The sequence below is a fragment of the Rhinopithecus bieti genome, unplaced genomic scaffold, assembly GCF_001698545.2.
Source record: "Rhinopithecus bieti isolate Rb0 unplaced genomic scaffold, ASM169854v2 scaffold_19, whole genome shotgun sequence".
Classification (NCBI taxonomy): Eukaryota; Metazoa; Chordata; class Mammalia; order Primates; family Cercopithecidae; genus Rhinopithecus; species Rhinopithecus bieti.
The window spans coordinates 4,037,321-4,054,067 of NW_016803360.1; the positions used below are offsets into that span (position 1 = coordinate 4,037,321).

At 35.9% G+C, this 16,747-nt stretch overlaps 1 protein-coding gene across 1 annotated transcript in view; it reads left to right on the forward strand.

The window, feature by feature from the left end:
• L3MBTL3 (L3MBTL histone methyl-lysine binding protein 3) overlaps window positions 1-16,747 on the forward strand; it is a 127,642-nt gene that overhangs the window by 67,747 nt on the left and 43,148 nt on the right. The window contains exons 15-18 of the mRNA XM_017879382.1: window positions 211-318; window positions 2,769-2,879; window positions 9,790-9,904; window positions 11,309-11,411. Coding sequence (XP_017734871.1) covers window positions 211-318; window positions 2,769-2,879; window positions 9,790-9,904; window positions 11,309-11,411 — 437 coding nt within the window. The remainder of the gene's footprint in view (window positions 1-210; window positions 319-2,768; window positions 2,880-9,789; window positions 9,905-11,308; window positions 11,412-16,747) is intronic.

Sequence of the window (16,747 nt, forward strand, 5' to 3'; positions counted from 1 at the left end):
AAATTATATATATATATCTATAAAATTTTCATTTTAAAAGTAATAGAAAAATAATGATCAAGATGAAAACAATTTCATTATTACTAATAGCTCTGAATGTGTGAGTAAAGTTGTCATGTATATATAAACGTAATTTTCTAGATTATAATATTTTATACTTTTTGTTGGACAATTTGTTATTCTTGCTGTCATTTTGGTTAAACCTCATAGGATTTACATTTTTCTTTCGTAGGTTATCCAAATGTGAAACATTTTTCTTGGGATAAATACTTAGAAGAAACCAATTCTTTACCTGCTCCTGCAAGAGCTTTCAAAGTGGTAAGATGATACATTTTATACTATTTGATTAATTTGTGTGGATGAGATCATTTATTTATTGAAATTTAAGAACAGAACAAGTGATATTAGTAAACCAGAATAGGAATGAGAAAAAAATAGAGCACCAAATAAGATGTTTTGAATTTTACAGTTTTAGTCAAAATTGTTATTGGGATTTTGTTGTCATCCAAAAAAATGCTTTGATTTTGGACTCTAAAGTCTCCTTGGAAAATAATTCTACTTTATACTATGTGGGGCTAGTTGTTGAAATCTTATAGCAATCTTGTCTGTTTAGCTAGATATTCTAAAAGACCAGAACAGAACATGGAAATATTTTCCAATAAAAACTATTTGATAATTTATTTGGATTTGTTTATGGCAAGCTGAGATGCTCGTTTTTTTTTTTTTTTTTTTATTGCTATAGATCAGCATGTTTAATTACCAAAATGTAAGATTATCCGCTTTTATTACAGTATCCTTCTAACCCAGGGTCACTGCTTCTTGCATGTAAAGTATTAAGATTCAAATGAACCTCATTTTTATGCAAGGAAGGAACAAGAAGTGAAACATTTCTTATTTTTTCATCTCAAATAGCTTGCTTTATAATTTATATTTCTCTAATTTAACGGAAAAGAAAAATATATCAAATATTTATTTTTTAAAATGTGTCATGATTAGCTTATGGTAATTAATTTTCTTTAAGTGATCCTTTTATGTATAAATTGCTAAGATTCTTAACGTTAGAATTAATTATTAGGTATAGGTCCAAATTTAGAAGAAAGAACATAAAAAAATTTTAAGAGCAAAACCATAAGGTATGAAGAGAAACTATATCAAAAAATGTGTGTGATTTCATCTGAGAGCAAGTTGAAGATTTAAAAAAGAAAACTGTTTAGAGTTATGCCGTATTTATGAATTTTTATCCACTCTCCCTCGCCCCCTTTAACTTTAAACTCTTGTCTAATGCGAAGCAGAGCTGCATTCACTTCACTTTAAATGAATACAATTATATTAGGATCAGCCTACATATCTAGTGTCACAACAGAGAGAAAACAGATTTCTCTAGTTTGGTCTTTTAGGTATCTTGCATTGACTGCTCTGTGATATTTACATAACATACTTAATTTTCATGGCAACCCTTTTTTTGTTGTTTGCTTGAGTCACAGTCTTGCTGTGTTGCCCAGGCTGGAGTGCAGTGCCGCGATCTCATCTCATCTCACTGCAACCTCCACCTCCTGGGCTAAAGTGATCTTCCCACATCAGCTTCCTGAGTAGTTGGGACTACAGGCATATGCCACCATGCTGGGCTAATTTTTGTATTTTTCGTAGAGAAGAGGTTTTGCTATGTTTCCTGGGCTTGTCTCAAACTCCTGAGCTCAAGCAGTCCACCCACCTTGGCCTCCCAAAGTGCTGGATTACAGGCATGAGCCACCACAACCTGCCCAGCAACACTTACACTCACTTTACAGAAGAGAGACCTGAAGCTCAGAATATTAACTGATTTGCCTAACATCATGTCAAACAATCACCTTATCTTCCACAGTCTGTGACTTTTTCAGAGGCTTGTGAGTTTCTGCTGAGTACTGAGGCGTAGGTAGCTGTCGATTCCCCCAACCCATTCCTGGTTCTGTCCTTTACATTTGATTGCTGATTTTCTGTTTTAAAGATATCTTCTGCTTTTTGCCCCCATTACCACTTCTAATTTTGGTGTCTCATCTCAGCCACTTTAATGTTCTTCCTTTCTCTTTTTAAAGACAAATTTTATGCTTGTAGATTTTGCCAGTACACCTCCACCTAATAAGAAAAATGTCTTGTCTTCCCTCTGAGTAATCAAATAACTACAGTATTTTGAATTTTACTCTGCTATTTCCCTTGCTCGTGCATCTGTGTTGGAATTTATTGACAGACAGGGTGAAGTTCAGAGCTACTCTGGGAAGTTGAGAGTTTGAAAGGCTGGTTCTCTTATTTTCTTTCTTTATTTCAAAAATGACAGCAAGTTCTAACCATTTAAAATTTTGTTGTCTTCTTTTATGACATCATTCTCTAAATAGCTCAGTTATTTCTTTTTTTAATTTTTATTTTTTGAGACAGTCTCCCTCTGTTGCCCAGGCTGGAGTGCAGTGGCACAATCTCGGCTCACTGTAACCTCTACCTCCTGGGCTAAAGCAATTCTTGTGCCTCAGCCTCCCGAGTAGCTGGGATTACGGGTGCATGCCACCATATCTGGCTACTTTTTGTATTTTTAGTAGAGACAGGGTTCAGCCATGTTGGCCAGGCTGGTCTCAAACTCCTGGCCTCAAGTGATCCACCCGCCTCAGCCTTCCAAAGTGCTGGGATTGCAGGCATGAACCACTGTGCCTGGCCAGCTTTTTCTTCTTCTTCTTTGTAACATCAAGTTTACCTTCTCTCTTCCTCTTTATCTCACTGTGTAAAATTTTTTGTTATGGCAGAAACCTCCTCATGGATTCCAGAAAAAAATGAAGCTTGAGGTCGTAGACAAAAGGAACCCCATGTTTATTAGAGTAGCAACTGTGGCAGACACAGATGATCACCGAGTAAAAGTAAGTGTTCTGTATGGTGGATTGGTTTTGTCTTTTGTTATAGACGTTTTGGATAAAAACTTTGGTAGATACTTAACTTGTGAAGTCCTGTAATTAGTAAAATCATAGGAATATGCAGAATAATTGGCTGTGCATCTTTGTAAATCAGCATTCTTCCAGGTTTGTCCTTTAACCTGTGTAAAACAATTTATCTTTAATTATGAACGACTTAATATTTTGAGTATGTATTGGGAGAAAGAAAGTAGATACAACACATTAAAGTAGTATTATATTCAGAAGAAAAGATATATCGTTCTCTGATAGTATGCCCTTTTTTTAAAAAAATTAAAGATCAATGTTTTTGTGGGGTGGATTAATAGTAGTCTTTTCAGAGGAACCTCCTGTCTCTTAATATAGGCCAAGTAAAGATAAATAATTTCATGAACAAAATCAGATTTTAATTAGAGTAATAAAAGTCAAATACCTCTTAAAAAATAAGCAAATGTTTAGGGAGATGGGATCAGCTTGTTATGTCCAGCCATGATAAAGTGAAGTGGACTTCAGGAAAGGAGCCGGAAGAACTCATCTCTGTTTCTGACTTAAGCGTTAACTTCACCCTCAAACCGGAACAATGCCTGTTCTACTTACTTCATAAAATTGTTTGGAATTCCTATTAGGAATAATAATAGTTATAACAGCAAGACTTTAAATGTACATGATGTTTTACAGGGTAACTCTGTTCTCATGTTATTCAACATTTGTGGGAAGTATATGTTGTTATTACTTTTATTGATGAGGCAGAGGCTCAGAAAGATTAAATGAATTAGTAATTACTGGCAGTGGCAGAATGACATCTTAGTTCTAAGCTCTAGGAGTCTAAGTTTATGCTCTTTTTAAAAAAATTACATTCTCAACTATCTCTAATAAGATAGTGTATAAGAAAATAAAGTATAAAATAACATGAAAAACTACACAAATGTGGTGTTTCTATAGAATAGAAATTTTAACATTTAATTCACTGTTAAGATTATAGAATCATGTAGCATTTTAGAAAATCTTATAAATGTGAGACCTGTACTAACCATTTTTTCAAGTACATTTTCTTACTATATTTGGTAGTAAAGTAAGTCATAAAACAATCAGTATTTTAGAACTAGAAGTATTTTTTAAAATAAAATCTAGACTAGTAATCAAATACATTTACAATTAAACACAATATTACTTTTATAAATCAGATTGCTCAGAATTGAAAACAAATATATTGGTTCGAGTGCATGAAAATTTAATTATCACATATGGCTGGTGGGAATATAAAATGTCTCAGCCTTTCCAAAGAGCAGTGTGGCAATAGGTTAACAAAATCGTAGAATGTTGTTTATCCTTTCATTTAAGAATGTTAAGGGAATAGCCAAAAGGAATACGCAAAAATGAAAACTCCAAGGAAAATATATCAGTGCTGTTTATAGTACTTAACATTGGAAGCAACCGCAGTAGCTGATGGGTAAAATGTATTACTCTATATCTACATGATGGTAAAATTAAATACTTTCAAAGACTATTTAATATCAGCAATTGAAAAATTCAGGTTTACATTATGTTTTGGTATCTGCTATTGTTTATTTTTACAAGAATACATGTATAAGCAATTCTGGAAAGAATCCTACCAAAGTAATGACAGTGCTTCTTTCAGGGTGCTGAAACTATAAATGATTAGGTTTTTTAATCGTTTAGTTTCCAGAATGTAGATTACTTTTATAATTAAAAATGTAGATCAACTCTCTTACATGTGAGAAATTTTTGGCCCAGAGAGGGCAAGTATGCTAAAGTGGGTAGTTCAGTTAGTTAACAGGAAAAGTGTAGACTAGATTCCACCTCTTACTTCTGGCTGGATTCTCTAATACAACATCCTGGTCAGTCCTTAACACCCCAGAAATAGCAGGCTGTGAGGGCTACAGTTGACAATTATCTTTTGGTAATTACTGGAATTAATTTCGTAGCTGAAGATGAACCACGGAACAAATATCTTTGTATTTACGAGGTCTTTAAAAGGCCTGTATACAGGGGTCAGTGACTAAGTTTCAGAATTCATCAGAAGCTTCTGAGAATATAAAAAGCTTGCAAGAATAGGGGTTTATCTAATAAATGGGAGATTTGACAGCAGGAAAGCTCGTCTTTCTTTTTCAAGAAGGAAGAAGAGGAAAATGTAGACCAAGTGATTAGTGTAGCTTAGTATTTTAAGTTTTTCAGGGATAAAATCAACTCTTGAGTAAAATCATCTTTTAAGATTACGTATTTCACACCTTGAGCTATTATAGTAAAACATTTAAAATTGTTCTATATTTGATCAGATGCCATTGAGGAAAAATGGCCCAGAATGGTTTTGCTCTCATTTATGTTTTTAGTAACAGAAGATTATTCCTGCCTCATTCCTTCCCACTCCCCAGCCTGGCTCCCCAGAAGCAAAAATGGTCGGCTGTTTTAGCTCTTGCTTAGGACCTTTTTATCTGTCATTTTCTAAAATATTACCTATATTCTACTCTTTCTCAGTTCATCAACTTTACATGTGGTTTATTTTCTTCATGTTGTGGTACTTCAAGATTTAGATCTTGCTATTCTTACCTTCCCCTTACCTTTTCAGCAGTTATTTTACATAGTTTGGTTCTCATTCACTGTTGAGCAAACTAATCTTTTCCTTGTGACTGTTTTTCTGGGAGTCAGTAATTTGTTCATAGTTTTTTTGTCTTCTTAAATTTTTACAAGTGTGACAGTGGATCTCACATGCCTTTGAGTCAAAAGCTCAGTGTATTTTCAATACTCATTATTATTATTATTATACTTTAAGTTCTAGGGTACATGTGTACAACGTGCAGGTTTGATACATAGGTATACATGTGCCATGATGGTTTGCGGCACCCATTAAGTCGTCATTTACATTAGGTATTTATCCTAGTGCTCTCCCTCCCCTGGCCCCCACCCCACCACACGACAGACCCCAGTGTGTGATGTTCCCCGCCCTGTGTCTAAGTGTTCTCATTGTTCAGTTCCCACCTGTGAGTGAGAACTTGCAGTGTTTGATTTTCTGTTCTTGAGATAGTTTGCTGAGAATGATGGTTTCCAGCTTCATCCATGCCCCTGCAAAGGACATGAACTCATCCTTTTTTATGGATGCATAATATTCCATGGTATATATGTGCCACATTTTCTCAATCCAGTCTATCATTGATGGACATTTGGGTTGGTTCCAAGTGTCAGCTATTGTGAATAGTGCCGCAATAAACATACATGTGCATGTGTCTTTATAGTAGCATGATTTATAATCCTTTGGNCATGTGTACAACGTGCAGGTTTGATACATAGGTATACATGTGCCATGATGGTTTGCGGCACCCATTAAGTCGTCATTTACATTAGGTATTTATCCTAGTGCTCTCCCTCCCCCGGCCCCCCCCACCCCACCACACGACAGACCCCAGTGTGTGATGTTCCCCGCCCTGTGTCTAAGTGTTCTCATTGTTCAGTTCCCACCTGTGAGTGAGAACTTGCAGTGTTTGATTTTCTGTTCTTGAGATAGTTTGCTGAGAATGATGGTTTCCAGCTTCATCCATGCCCCTGCAAAGGACATGAACTCATCCTTTTTTATGGATGCATAATATTCCATGGTATATATGTGCCACATTTTCTCAATCCAGTCTATCATTGATGGACATTTGGGTTGGTTCCAAGTGTCAGCTATTGTGAATAGTGCCGCAATAAACATACATGTGCATGTGTCTTTATAGTAGCATGATTTATAATCCTTTGGGTGTATATTCAGTGATGGGATCACTGGGTCAAATGGTATTTCTAGTTCTAGATCCTTGAGGAATTGCCACACTGTCTTCCACAATGGTTGAACCAGTCTACATTCCCACCAAGAGTGTAAAAGCGTTCCTATTTCTCCACATCCTCTCCAGCATCTATTGTTTGCTGACTTTTTAATGATCACCATTCTAGCTAGCGTGAGATGGTATCTCATTGTGGTTTTGATTTGCATTTCTCTGATGACCAGTGATGATTAGCATTTTTCACAGCAAAAGAAACTACCATCAGAGTGAACAGGTAACCTACAGAATGGGAGAAAATTTTTACATCAATACTCTTTTTTTTTCTCGAATTCCTTCTCATAGTCAGCAACCGCCTATTCCACTCTGGGTGGAAGTAACTCTAAGCCTGGTACAAAGCTTTCATCCTGACACTTCTCTTTACTGACAGACTAGGTTGTATTTCATTTTCCTGGATCACATACTTTGTTTTTCTTGGGTTATTCTCTTATCTTGCTGACACACGTCTTTTCATATCTTCTGTGGGATTTTGATTCTAGGATTAGTTTATTTCTAAGCTTAAGAAAGTAGATTCATTGCAAAGACCATTATTTTAAGCACATATATATACTTTTACTAACTACATTCTATTTCGTTATATGAATATACCATAATTTATTAACCAGTCTCCTGATGGTGGGCACTGTGGTAACTTCTAGTTGTTTTCTAATACAAGCAATGAGTTACTGAGATTATCAAGTCAAAATTAATGTCATTTAAGTGCTCGGCTGTTATTGCCCAACAGCTTTCCAGAAATATCTCAGCAGTTAACACTCCTGTCAGTGGTCTATGAGAACACCCATTTATTCTCATTCTTAACCAGCTGTAGAAATTACCAAAATGTGAACATTTTTGACAGGCCAATAGGAGAAGAATTGCATCTTGTGATTTTAATTTGTAGTTTTTTAATTATAAGTGAAAGTGATTTTCTTCTTCTTTTTTTTTGAGACAAGGTCTCACTCTGTCACCTAGGCTGGAGTGCAGTGGTATGGTCTTGGCTCACTGTAGCCTCAACCTCCCAGGCTCAGGTGATCTTCTTCCCACCTCAGCTTACTGAGTAGCTGGGACTACACTTAGCTTTTGCTTTTCTTTTTCTTTTTTTTTTTTTTTTTTGGAGAGATGGGGTTTGCCAAATTGCCCAGGCTGATCTCGAACTCCTGGGATCAAGTGATCCTCCCTCCTTGACCTCCCAAAGTGCTGGGATTATAGGCGTGAACCACTGAGCCTGGCCTCAAATTTATTGTCTTTTCATATATTTTCTAAGCATTTATATTTATGTTTTGGATAATGAGCTATTTGTATCCATTTTCATCTGTCCATTGGGTTTTCATCTTTTGTGCTGTTACATCATATTTTATAAATTGAGGAACAGAGTTCTTGACACAGGTGTTGTAAATGTATTTTGGGGGGTTTCTTGTGGGTCTTTCATTTTACTTTATAATACTTGCCGTTCTGAAGCTTTAAATTTTCATGTAATCAAATTGATCAGTCTTTTACTGCTTTTGAGTTTGGTGTTTTGCTTACAAAGGCTGACCCACTCTGTGATTGCAAATAAGTTCATTCACACATTCTTCTCAAATGTTTATTGTTCAATTTTTAGTGTTTTGACTTTTTTATCCATCTGACATCTGTTGTCTTGTAAGGAATGTGAGGTTCGTAGACTTTAAAAAAGAAATCTAACTGGCAGACTTGTTTTGTTAATACTCTGTGATCAGTGGATATAACTAGCAAACTTGATTTAAAAATAAAATATCTAAAGCATTTCAGTATATCCCTTCTTCCTAAAAGGTAAAAAATGTATAATAACCTAAAAGAAACAGTCGATTCCTAGTGACCATCACTAGAAGACTAACTGCCCTTTCACCCAATGGCCAATAGAGATGGTAGCAGTGACTGCTTTATAATAAGACATATCTTTTCACACTCGCTAAGATACAGAAGGAACCTAAGTATCCACCAGTTGAAGGAATGGATAAAGAGATGTGGTATATGTATACAATGGGATATTATTCAGCCATAAAAAAGAATGAAATACTGTCATTTGCAGTAACATGGGTGAACCTGGAGGACATTATGTTAAATGAAATAAGCCAGGCACAGAAAGACCAATATTGCATGTTCTCACTCATATGTGGGAGCTAAAAATAATTGAACTCATGAGGACAAGAGAGTACAATAAGGGTTGCCAGAGGCTGAAAAGCATAGCAGGGAGCAGGACATAAAGTGGGGTGGTTAATGGGCAAAAATACAGTTACATAGAATGAATAAGATCTAGTATCTGGTAGCACATTAGGGTGACTACAGTTGTCAATAATTTATATATTTTTAAGTAACTAGTAGAACTGGAATATTCATAAAACAAAGAAATGACAAAAGCTTGAGGTGATGGATACCCCAGTTACCCTGATTTGATCATTATACATTATATGCCTATATCAAAATGTCACATGTACTTCATAAGTATATACCCATAATAATTTAAAATAAAACAATAATAGAACACATATTTGAGAAAAACTGTGATTATTCACAAGGAAAAAAATGATGTCTAAAAGCACACTGGGTGGAGGGATATTTCGTAAATTGAATGTGTGTTTAGCAGGCATTGAATTTTTTTTGTTTTAAGGCTTTTTCAACACAAATCCAGAAGGCTTGACATTTACTTGAAAGGTCCTCCTTTCCTCTCTACTTTCCCCTCTCATCTTCCCTCCTTCCCTTACCCGAATTTTTAACTCCTTCTGCATTTTTATTGGGTGCTTGATGTTGATCATATGAAAATGTTATAACAGTTCCTGTTCTCATGTTGCTCATGGTGTTGAGAAATACACATAATATGTCTGTAGAACTATTGGCAGAGCATTTATGACTGGTTATATAATACATCGAAGGTGGTTCAAAGATGTCTTTTTTTTTCACATTATGAGTGAAGTATTTTGAATAATTGAACTGATTTATTGGGTTTTAAATCTACTGTATATGTTAAAATGAAAATGGTTATGCTGTGGGCAGAACTTTGACTATAGGAATTTTTGTGACTTAATTTGTGCTGTTAATGTCTTTGTGTCATCCAGGTTCACTTTGATGGCTGGAACAATTGCTATGATTACTGGATAGATGCGGATTCTCCTGATATTCACCCTGTAGGCTGGTGTTCAAAAACAGGACATCCCCTTCAGCCTCCTTTGAGTAAGAGACACAAATAGCTTGTATAAATGTTTCCATTTCCATAAGTAGCATTCTTAAGATATCATCCTTAGCCCTTCTCTTTCTCTTCCTCTCTCTACTGATGTTTCTTCTCTATGTAATCCTTTCCTTTTACTACATTTTAATTACCATAGTCACAGAAATATAAATGAAAAAAAAACATGTCTGAAAAAGTAAAGCATGTATAGACATTCTGTTTTATTTAGAAGTAAATATCACCTCTTAAAATTCGTGTTAAATTGTTAGAAGACAATTTGTGAGACTTTCAAAATTTATCGTTTCAATATTAGCATTCGGATAGTAATTTTATATGATAGCTTTGGTAAATGTTAACATTGGGAGAAACTGGGCAAAGTGCAAAAGAGATCTCTTTCTGTATTATTATTTACAACTGCTTGTGAATCTATAATTATCTTAATACAAATCTAAGTTAAATTCAAATTTTAGAAAAGATACATGGAGAACTTAACATACCACGACCTTAATTTTGGAGGAAAATGTATACATTATAGAAAAAAAAATGTAGGAAATACAATAAATTATTAAGTTTTTAAAAATTTAGTGTACTTCCTGTATCCAGTGACTTCACTTCTGGATGCTACATATAACCTGCATAAGGGCACATGTACATGGCATTCAGTGTAGCATGTTTAGAATAACAAAGCTTGGGGAAAAATATTAGTTAAATAAATTGTGGTGCACTGTGCTGTAGAAACTATGCAGTAGTCACAAAGAATGTTAGTATTGCAACAGAAAAATTTGTAAGACAAGAAGTTAAAAACCAAAGAAGGATATTGGGCCTTTATGTGGCAAAATAAAACATCTATGTTGTGCCTTTTATGTGGCAAAGTCAAACAAAACCGAATGTGTCTGAATGCTTAGAACAATTTCCAGGAGAGCCCACACTAACCTCAGTGGTCAGAATGAGGGAGGGTCTCTGCAATGTAGAAGGAAGAGCATGGAGGGATCTGGAACTGTCATTCTGGATTCTTCTGTAGCACTTGAAGTGTTCACGGTATGTGAGTAGTCATGCTTTAATTATGTTATTTACTTAATAAAAGGTGTTTGACTCTTTTTGTTAATTCATATTTAGATATCTCTGGACTTTATGATGTTTTGAAAGATTGTTAGGTCAGAGTTTGCCATTTCATTGTTGAAGAAAGATAACTAGTGTGAACAGTCATAAGGGAAAAACCTTCAAATGTAGTGTCTTTTAAAATATTTTCATTTTATAGGATCTGCTTTTCTGTTTATATATGTTGTATGTTGATTCAAAATTGGATTTTAGAGAGTCTTTTCTTCCTTATTCTGATCCCAGACATTGGACTCTTAACAGATTTTTGCTTAATATTTTGCCCTTTCTTTCTTTTCTTTGCTCTTTCATAGGCCCCCTAGAATTAATGGAAGCTTCAGAACACGGTGGATGCTCAACTCCGGGATGTAAAGGGATTGGCCATTTTAAGAGAGCAAGACATCTGGGCCCTCACAGGTATGTGGTAGCTGTCACTGACGTGGTCAAATATAGGGTACCTGTTCCATATACATGTATATATAATGAATTTCATCTATACTAAATTGATGTGAACGAATTTTAAATTCAGATCCATAAGAAATGTGGTTACCATGGTGATCATGTAAAAATGAAAGGAATACCTATAGTAAAATCTTCCTGGAAGAAAATGCACTCACGGTTTAAAATGGATTTACTCTAGCCTTTTGACTTTTCTTGGCAACCTGACTAGTTTTACAGATACTTAATTTCTGCAATAGTTATTTTGCATTGATCATTAATAAAGAGAAGAGCTGAGACTCTGTTGATACCATTTGGTAGAATGTTATCTGATTCGGTGATTCAATAATTTGAATAATGAGAGCTGAGATTATTGTAGATTAGCAGTAAAGATCACAAAAGGCACAATATAAATAGACAAACATGAGAGTGCATTGGTCCAAAACACATTTTTAAAATATTTTTATCTTATCCCTAAGTAACTTTAAAAAGAAACCAAATTTATACATTTGAAATGTGATGTATTTCATGATTTGGGGATCTTTGTAGAGAGTTAAAAATATTACTGAAGTACAGCTACTTTGGAGGCTAAGGTGGAAGGATCACTTGAGTCCAGGAGTTCAAGATCAGCCTGGACAACATAGCAAGATCCTGTCTCTTAAAAAAAAAATTGCTGAAATACTAAGAAATTCCTGTCATTCAGCTGGCATTTTAAAGGAATAAACGTATCGCCTATTTAGGTATATTTTAAAATAATAATTTGTCGGTAAAATGTTCTAACTGCATAGTAATTGGATTGCCCAGTAAGAAAAATGATTCCTTGTTTATCTAGTTTGTACAGGTTGTGAATCTAGGTCTTTAAAAATTTTGAAGATTACTGTACCTGTTCCTCCAGACGTTAATAGGAATTGCAAAATTGGTGTGATTATTTTCATCTGGATATAGTTTTCTCTTTTTTTCATCTCTGCAACCTTAAATCCTTCTTAGCTTTGTTTTTCAACATTCTCCTTAATGTTTTATGAGGTTCAGTATGTTCCAGAGTGAGAAGTCTGAGCATAGACAGGATGATGATTCCATTTGCCAATCCTTTTTGTTGCTTGTCTGACTGCAAACCAAAAGTTATATGATACATCTTAGAAGTTATTAAATATTGCCTAGTGAAGGCAGCTGGATTTTCAGCTATTAAGTAAATCTAGATGCCAGAAATAATTCATGAACATACTAAATTTCCAATATTATTTTAGTTGTTTTGTGTTGCTATAACAGAATACCGTAGACTGGGTAATTTGTAAAGAAAAGAAATTTATTTCTCACTTTCTGGAGGCTGGGAAGTCCGAGATCCAGGGGCCAGCATATGGCGAAGGCTTTCTTGCTGCAGAAGGTAGAGGGGCAAGAGATGATGTGTGAGAGAGCCAGAGAGGGCCAAACCTGCTTTTGTAACAATCGCTCCCGTGATAACAAACCCACTTCTGCGATAATGTCATTTATTCATCCAGGAGGGCAGAGCCTGATCACCTCATTATTGTCACAGTGGCAATCAGATTTCAACATGAGTTTTGGAGGGGGTATTCAAACTGCAGCAATATGTTTAGAAACTCATTCAGTAAATATTTTTGAGCAGCATTTTTTTCAACAAGAACTAAGATTTATTGAGCATTTATTTATTCTGTGCCGGATAATGCTCTAATTGCTTTACATATCTTGGATACCCTTCATAACAGCGCTATGATATAAGAACTAGTTTTCCCCCTACGTTTTGGTGAGGCCACCGGAGGTACTGGGGAAGTTAGTAACTGGCCTTACTTCACAGCTGGGGAGAAGGGAACCCAGTGTTGCTCAGGAGTCTGTGCTCTGAACCACTCCCCTCTAATGGCCTCTCAAGACACTACTCCATAAATTAGTCACAGACCCAGCCTTCAAAGAATTCACAGGCTGATGGAGCTATAAAAGCTGTACATAATTTAATTAAAACATAACATACAAAATAATATCAGAACTTTGGCACACATCCCTTTCTGCTGTACAAAGTGTTGATTGGAGCAAAGAGAACTTGCTCAAGTCGTGAAGAAAAAGAACAAAGAAAATTTTTAAAAGAGTCAATACTAACAATATGTTGTTGAGGTGCAACTGAAGATTAAACAAAACTTTTTTTGGTCTTCTGGAAGGAATTCATACCTTACGGCAGTGTCCGTGGTCTCCTTAGGGCTGCTTTATGCTTGAGTGGAGAGGTTTGCCTTTCACAGCAAGGTCCATGGTGACAGTTGTGTCCCCTCCTTGATGGCCCAGCCATTCATCAGGACTGCCTTTCCCCAAGTGTGCAGGTGGACCTCTGAGGGTTCCTCAGCTGGGCCACACCCATTTCACCAAGTTTCAGTCGTTATATTTAGAGCATTTCTTCACAGATGCAGTGTTGTGCTTGTTAAGAGGATTAGTGGAAGACTTTATAGAGAAACGTGGTAAGGAACCCTTTCCAGTGGAATTGGAATCATGATAGAGAATGACTCATTTTCTTGGAAGGAGAGGCAGAAGTACACCTGATGGCTTAAAGGAAAGCATTGATAAAGAACCTGTATTCATTTTCTTGTCACATGTAGAGAGCATAACTAGCAGATTTTGTGCCTTGGGCAGAGTTGTTGGTTGACTCAAGCCTTGTGGACCAAGGGATGCAATTCACAGAACTCCTGGAGGTCCCAGTTTCTGCCCAAGTGCTAACATCCATTCTCCTCAGTCTTCGAACTGGGTTGTCTTAGACTCCCTGACTATGCTGTGCTATTTACAGCACTCAAAGCTCATTTTCTGGCAGGATATTAATCCTTAATTGGCACAGCCTGTTTTCCATTTCATTAGTAGACTTGTGGAAGAGGTTGCTGCATTATGGATATTCTTTGAAAGGTTCATTTCACTGGCTCTTATTTTTGTTCTTACTAAGAATGCTGTGTTTAGGAAAACATAATGAGAAAATTCTCTTTGGATTAATTTGCTGAGAAACTGCATATATCAAAACATGCACTCTTTGCATAGATAACAAAGAAAGTTGCTCTTTTAGCAAAAATAATCAATTTAACGAACACATAAGCAAGAGACATTGTTTTGACTAGCATTTGTTGTTACCTTCTCTGAAGATTACAGTGTTTGAATTTGATCTAAGAAGTGTTAAAACAAAACGTGTCTAAACAATGAAGCTTGATAATTTAACATTTTTTAAAATGGTGAAATATAAATGATCAGTGAAAGAGTTGGGTGTGGATGTGGTTTTCTCATCTTTAGGGATATTCAGGAGCCAAATTGCTTAATTCCAACTCTCTAGCAGGGGAACATTAATATTGGTTGTGTCACAGAAACACCCTTTGTCACTTCATTTATTTGGCCTACCAAGAGAGAGAGTAAGGAATGGGAAGATGTTAAAGGAAATGTAGTTATATAAAAGTAGACATCCGGCTGGGCGCAGTGGCTCACGCCTGTGATCCCAGCACTTTGGGAGGCCGAGGCAGGTGGATCACCTGAGGTCAGGAGTTCAAGATCAGCCTGACCAACGTGGAGAAACCCATCTCTACTAAAAGTACAAAAGTAGCCGGACATGGTGGCGGGCACCTGTAATCCCAGCTACTCAGGAGGCTGAGGCAGGAGAATCGCTTGAACCCAGGAGGCAGAGGTTGTGGTGAGCCAAGTTCACGCCACTGCACTCTAGCCTGGGCAACAAGAGCGAAACTCTTATCTCAAAAAAAAAAAAAAAAAAAAAAAAAAAGTGGATATTCTACATATCGAGTGCCTTCAGAACTGAATCTTTTCTATGTAAGATTTGGTTTTGAAGAAATGAAACAAGAAAAGAGGAAACAATGTTTTCAGCAACATATAAAGGATATTAATGAAGTCCGTGGAATGTTTTAAACAGTAGTAACTCTTGGTATGCCCCTGCAAACTGTAAACATCATATTAATTCAGCATGCATCTATCCATGAACAAACCTTTGTGTCACCTGCTGGGTTAGGTGAGGGGCTGTACAGAGGAGAGGGTCCGTCATTCTAAAGAGGCCAGTCTGGTATAAACAGATTCTCATAGAGGCAAGAGTGGAGTGGCGCTTAGAGAGAAGCATCAGCTTTTTATGAGGGAAGCAGAGCATTCATAACGAGGTGTGTTACGGATTTTTTATTGCTGTTTACTTTTGCTGATGTTCTTTTACACAATAGGGGTTAAATGTCACTCTTCTTTTTAAATAATAATAATCGGTGGGATTCATTGATGACTTCCTATGTTCCAGTTACTGCTTCAAGGACTTAACATGTGTGATCTTATTTGGTCCTCACAGGAACTCTGTGAACGATAGGCACTTTTCTAGTTCTTGTTTTACAGACAAGGAGACAGAGAATTGAAATGCTTAAGTAAGTGCCTTAGATTGTACATTGGTGGAACCAGGATTCAGCTCAGGCCTGTAAGGCACTTAAGTCCCTGCTCTTAACTGCCCGCCTTGTGTTTTGTTTTGTTTGTTGTTTTTTTTTTTTTTTTTTTTTTTAACTGTTTTTTGTCAGGACAGAGTGTGAAAATGATTCTCCTTAGAGGAGCCAGTGGGGCAAGTATTTGGATATTTAGCTGATATGTGAAATAATGTGCTAATAGTGTAGGATGCACCTCAATAAAGTACTTACAGTAGAGAACAGTATCATCGTATGGGACTCTACCCTTCTGCTTGCTGAGGAGTTGCATAATAGTAAAGAGCTGTATATATACATGTGCATGTGTCTAACCATGACAGAATATATATACACATTATGTGATAAGCCACACTTTATTAAAGTTTTGTCACTGGAAACTTAGTATGTGAGAAATTAGAAGTCTATAAGCCTAGTGAGAACCAACTTTTTCCATAGATGTTTAATTAGCACTGGTGAGTTTTTTAAAGTTCATATACAGTTTTAGAAGTTAACAATTTTGTATCTGTACATAACAGAACAAATACGGAAGAGAAAAAGCAACATTTCTAACATGATGCAGATCACATATGTCACTTGTGTTCTTTGAAATGATGCAGGAGTCGTTCCAACTCCTCAAAAAGATGATTACTTGTGAATTTTACTCTAATTCTTATTCAAAGAGCTTGTTAATGGGAGTAGATAAAATAGTGAAATGCTTGATCCATGTTCTATAGGTTGGCTTTTGTGGTTAAAGCCATCAGATTATTTTACAAAGCTCTGTGACCTTGAGCCAATACTTAACTTCTTTGTGCCAGTGTCCTCATTTATAAAATAATTGGTGACAGTAGTATCTGCTTAAAAAGAATAGTGTGATAAGTAAAGAAGTTAATTTTGGAACAGTGCCTG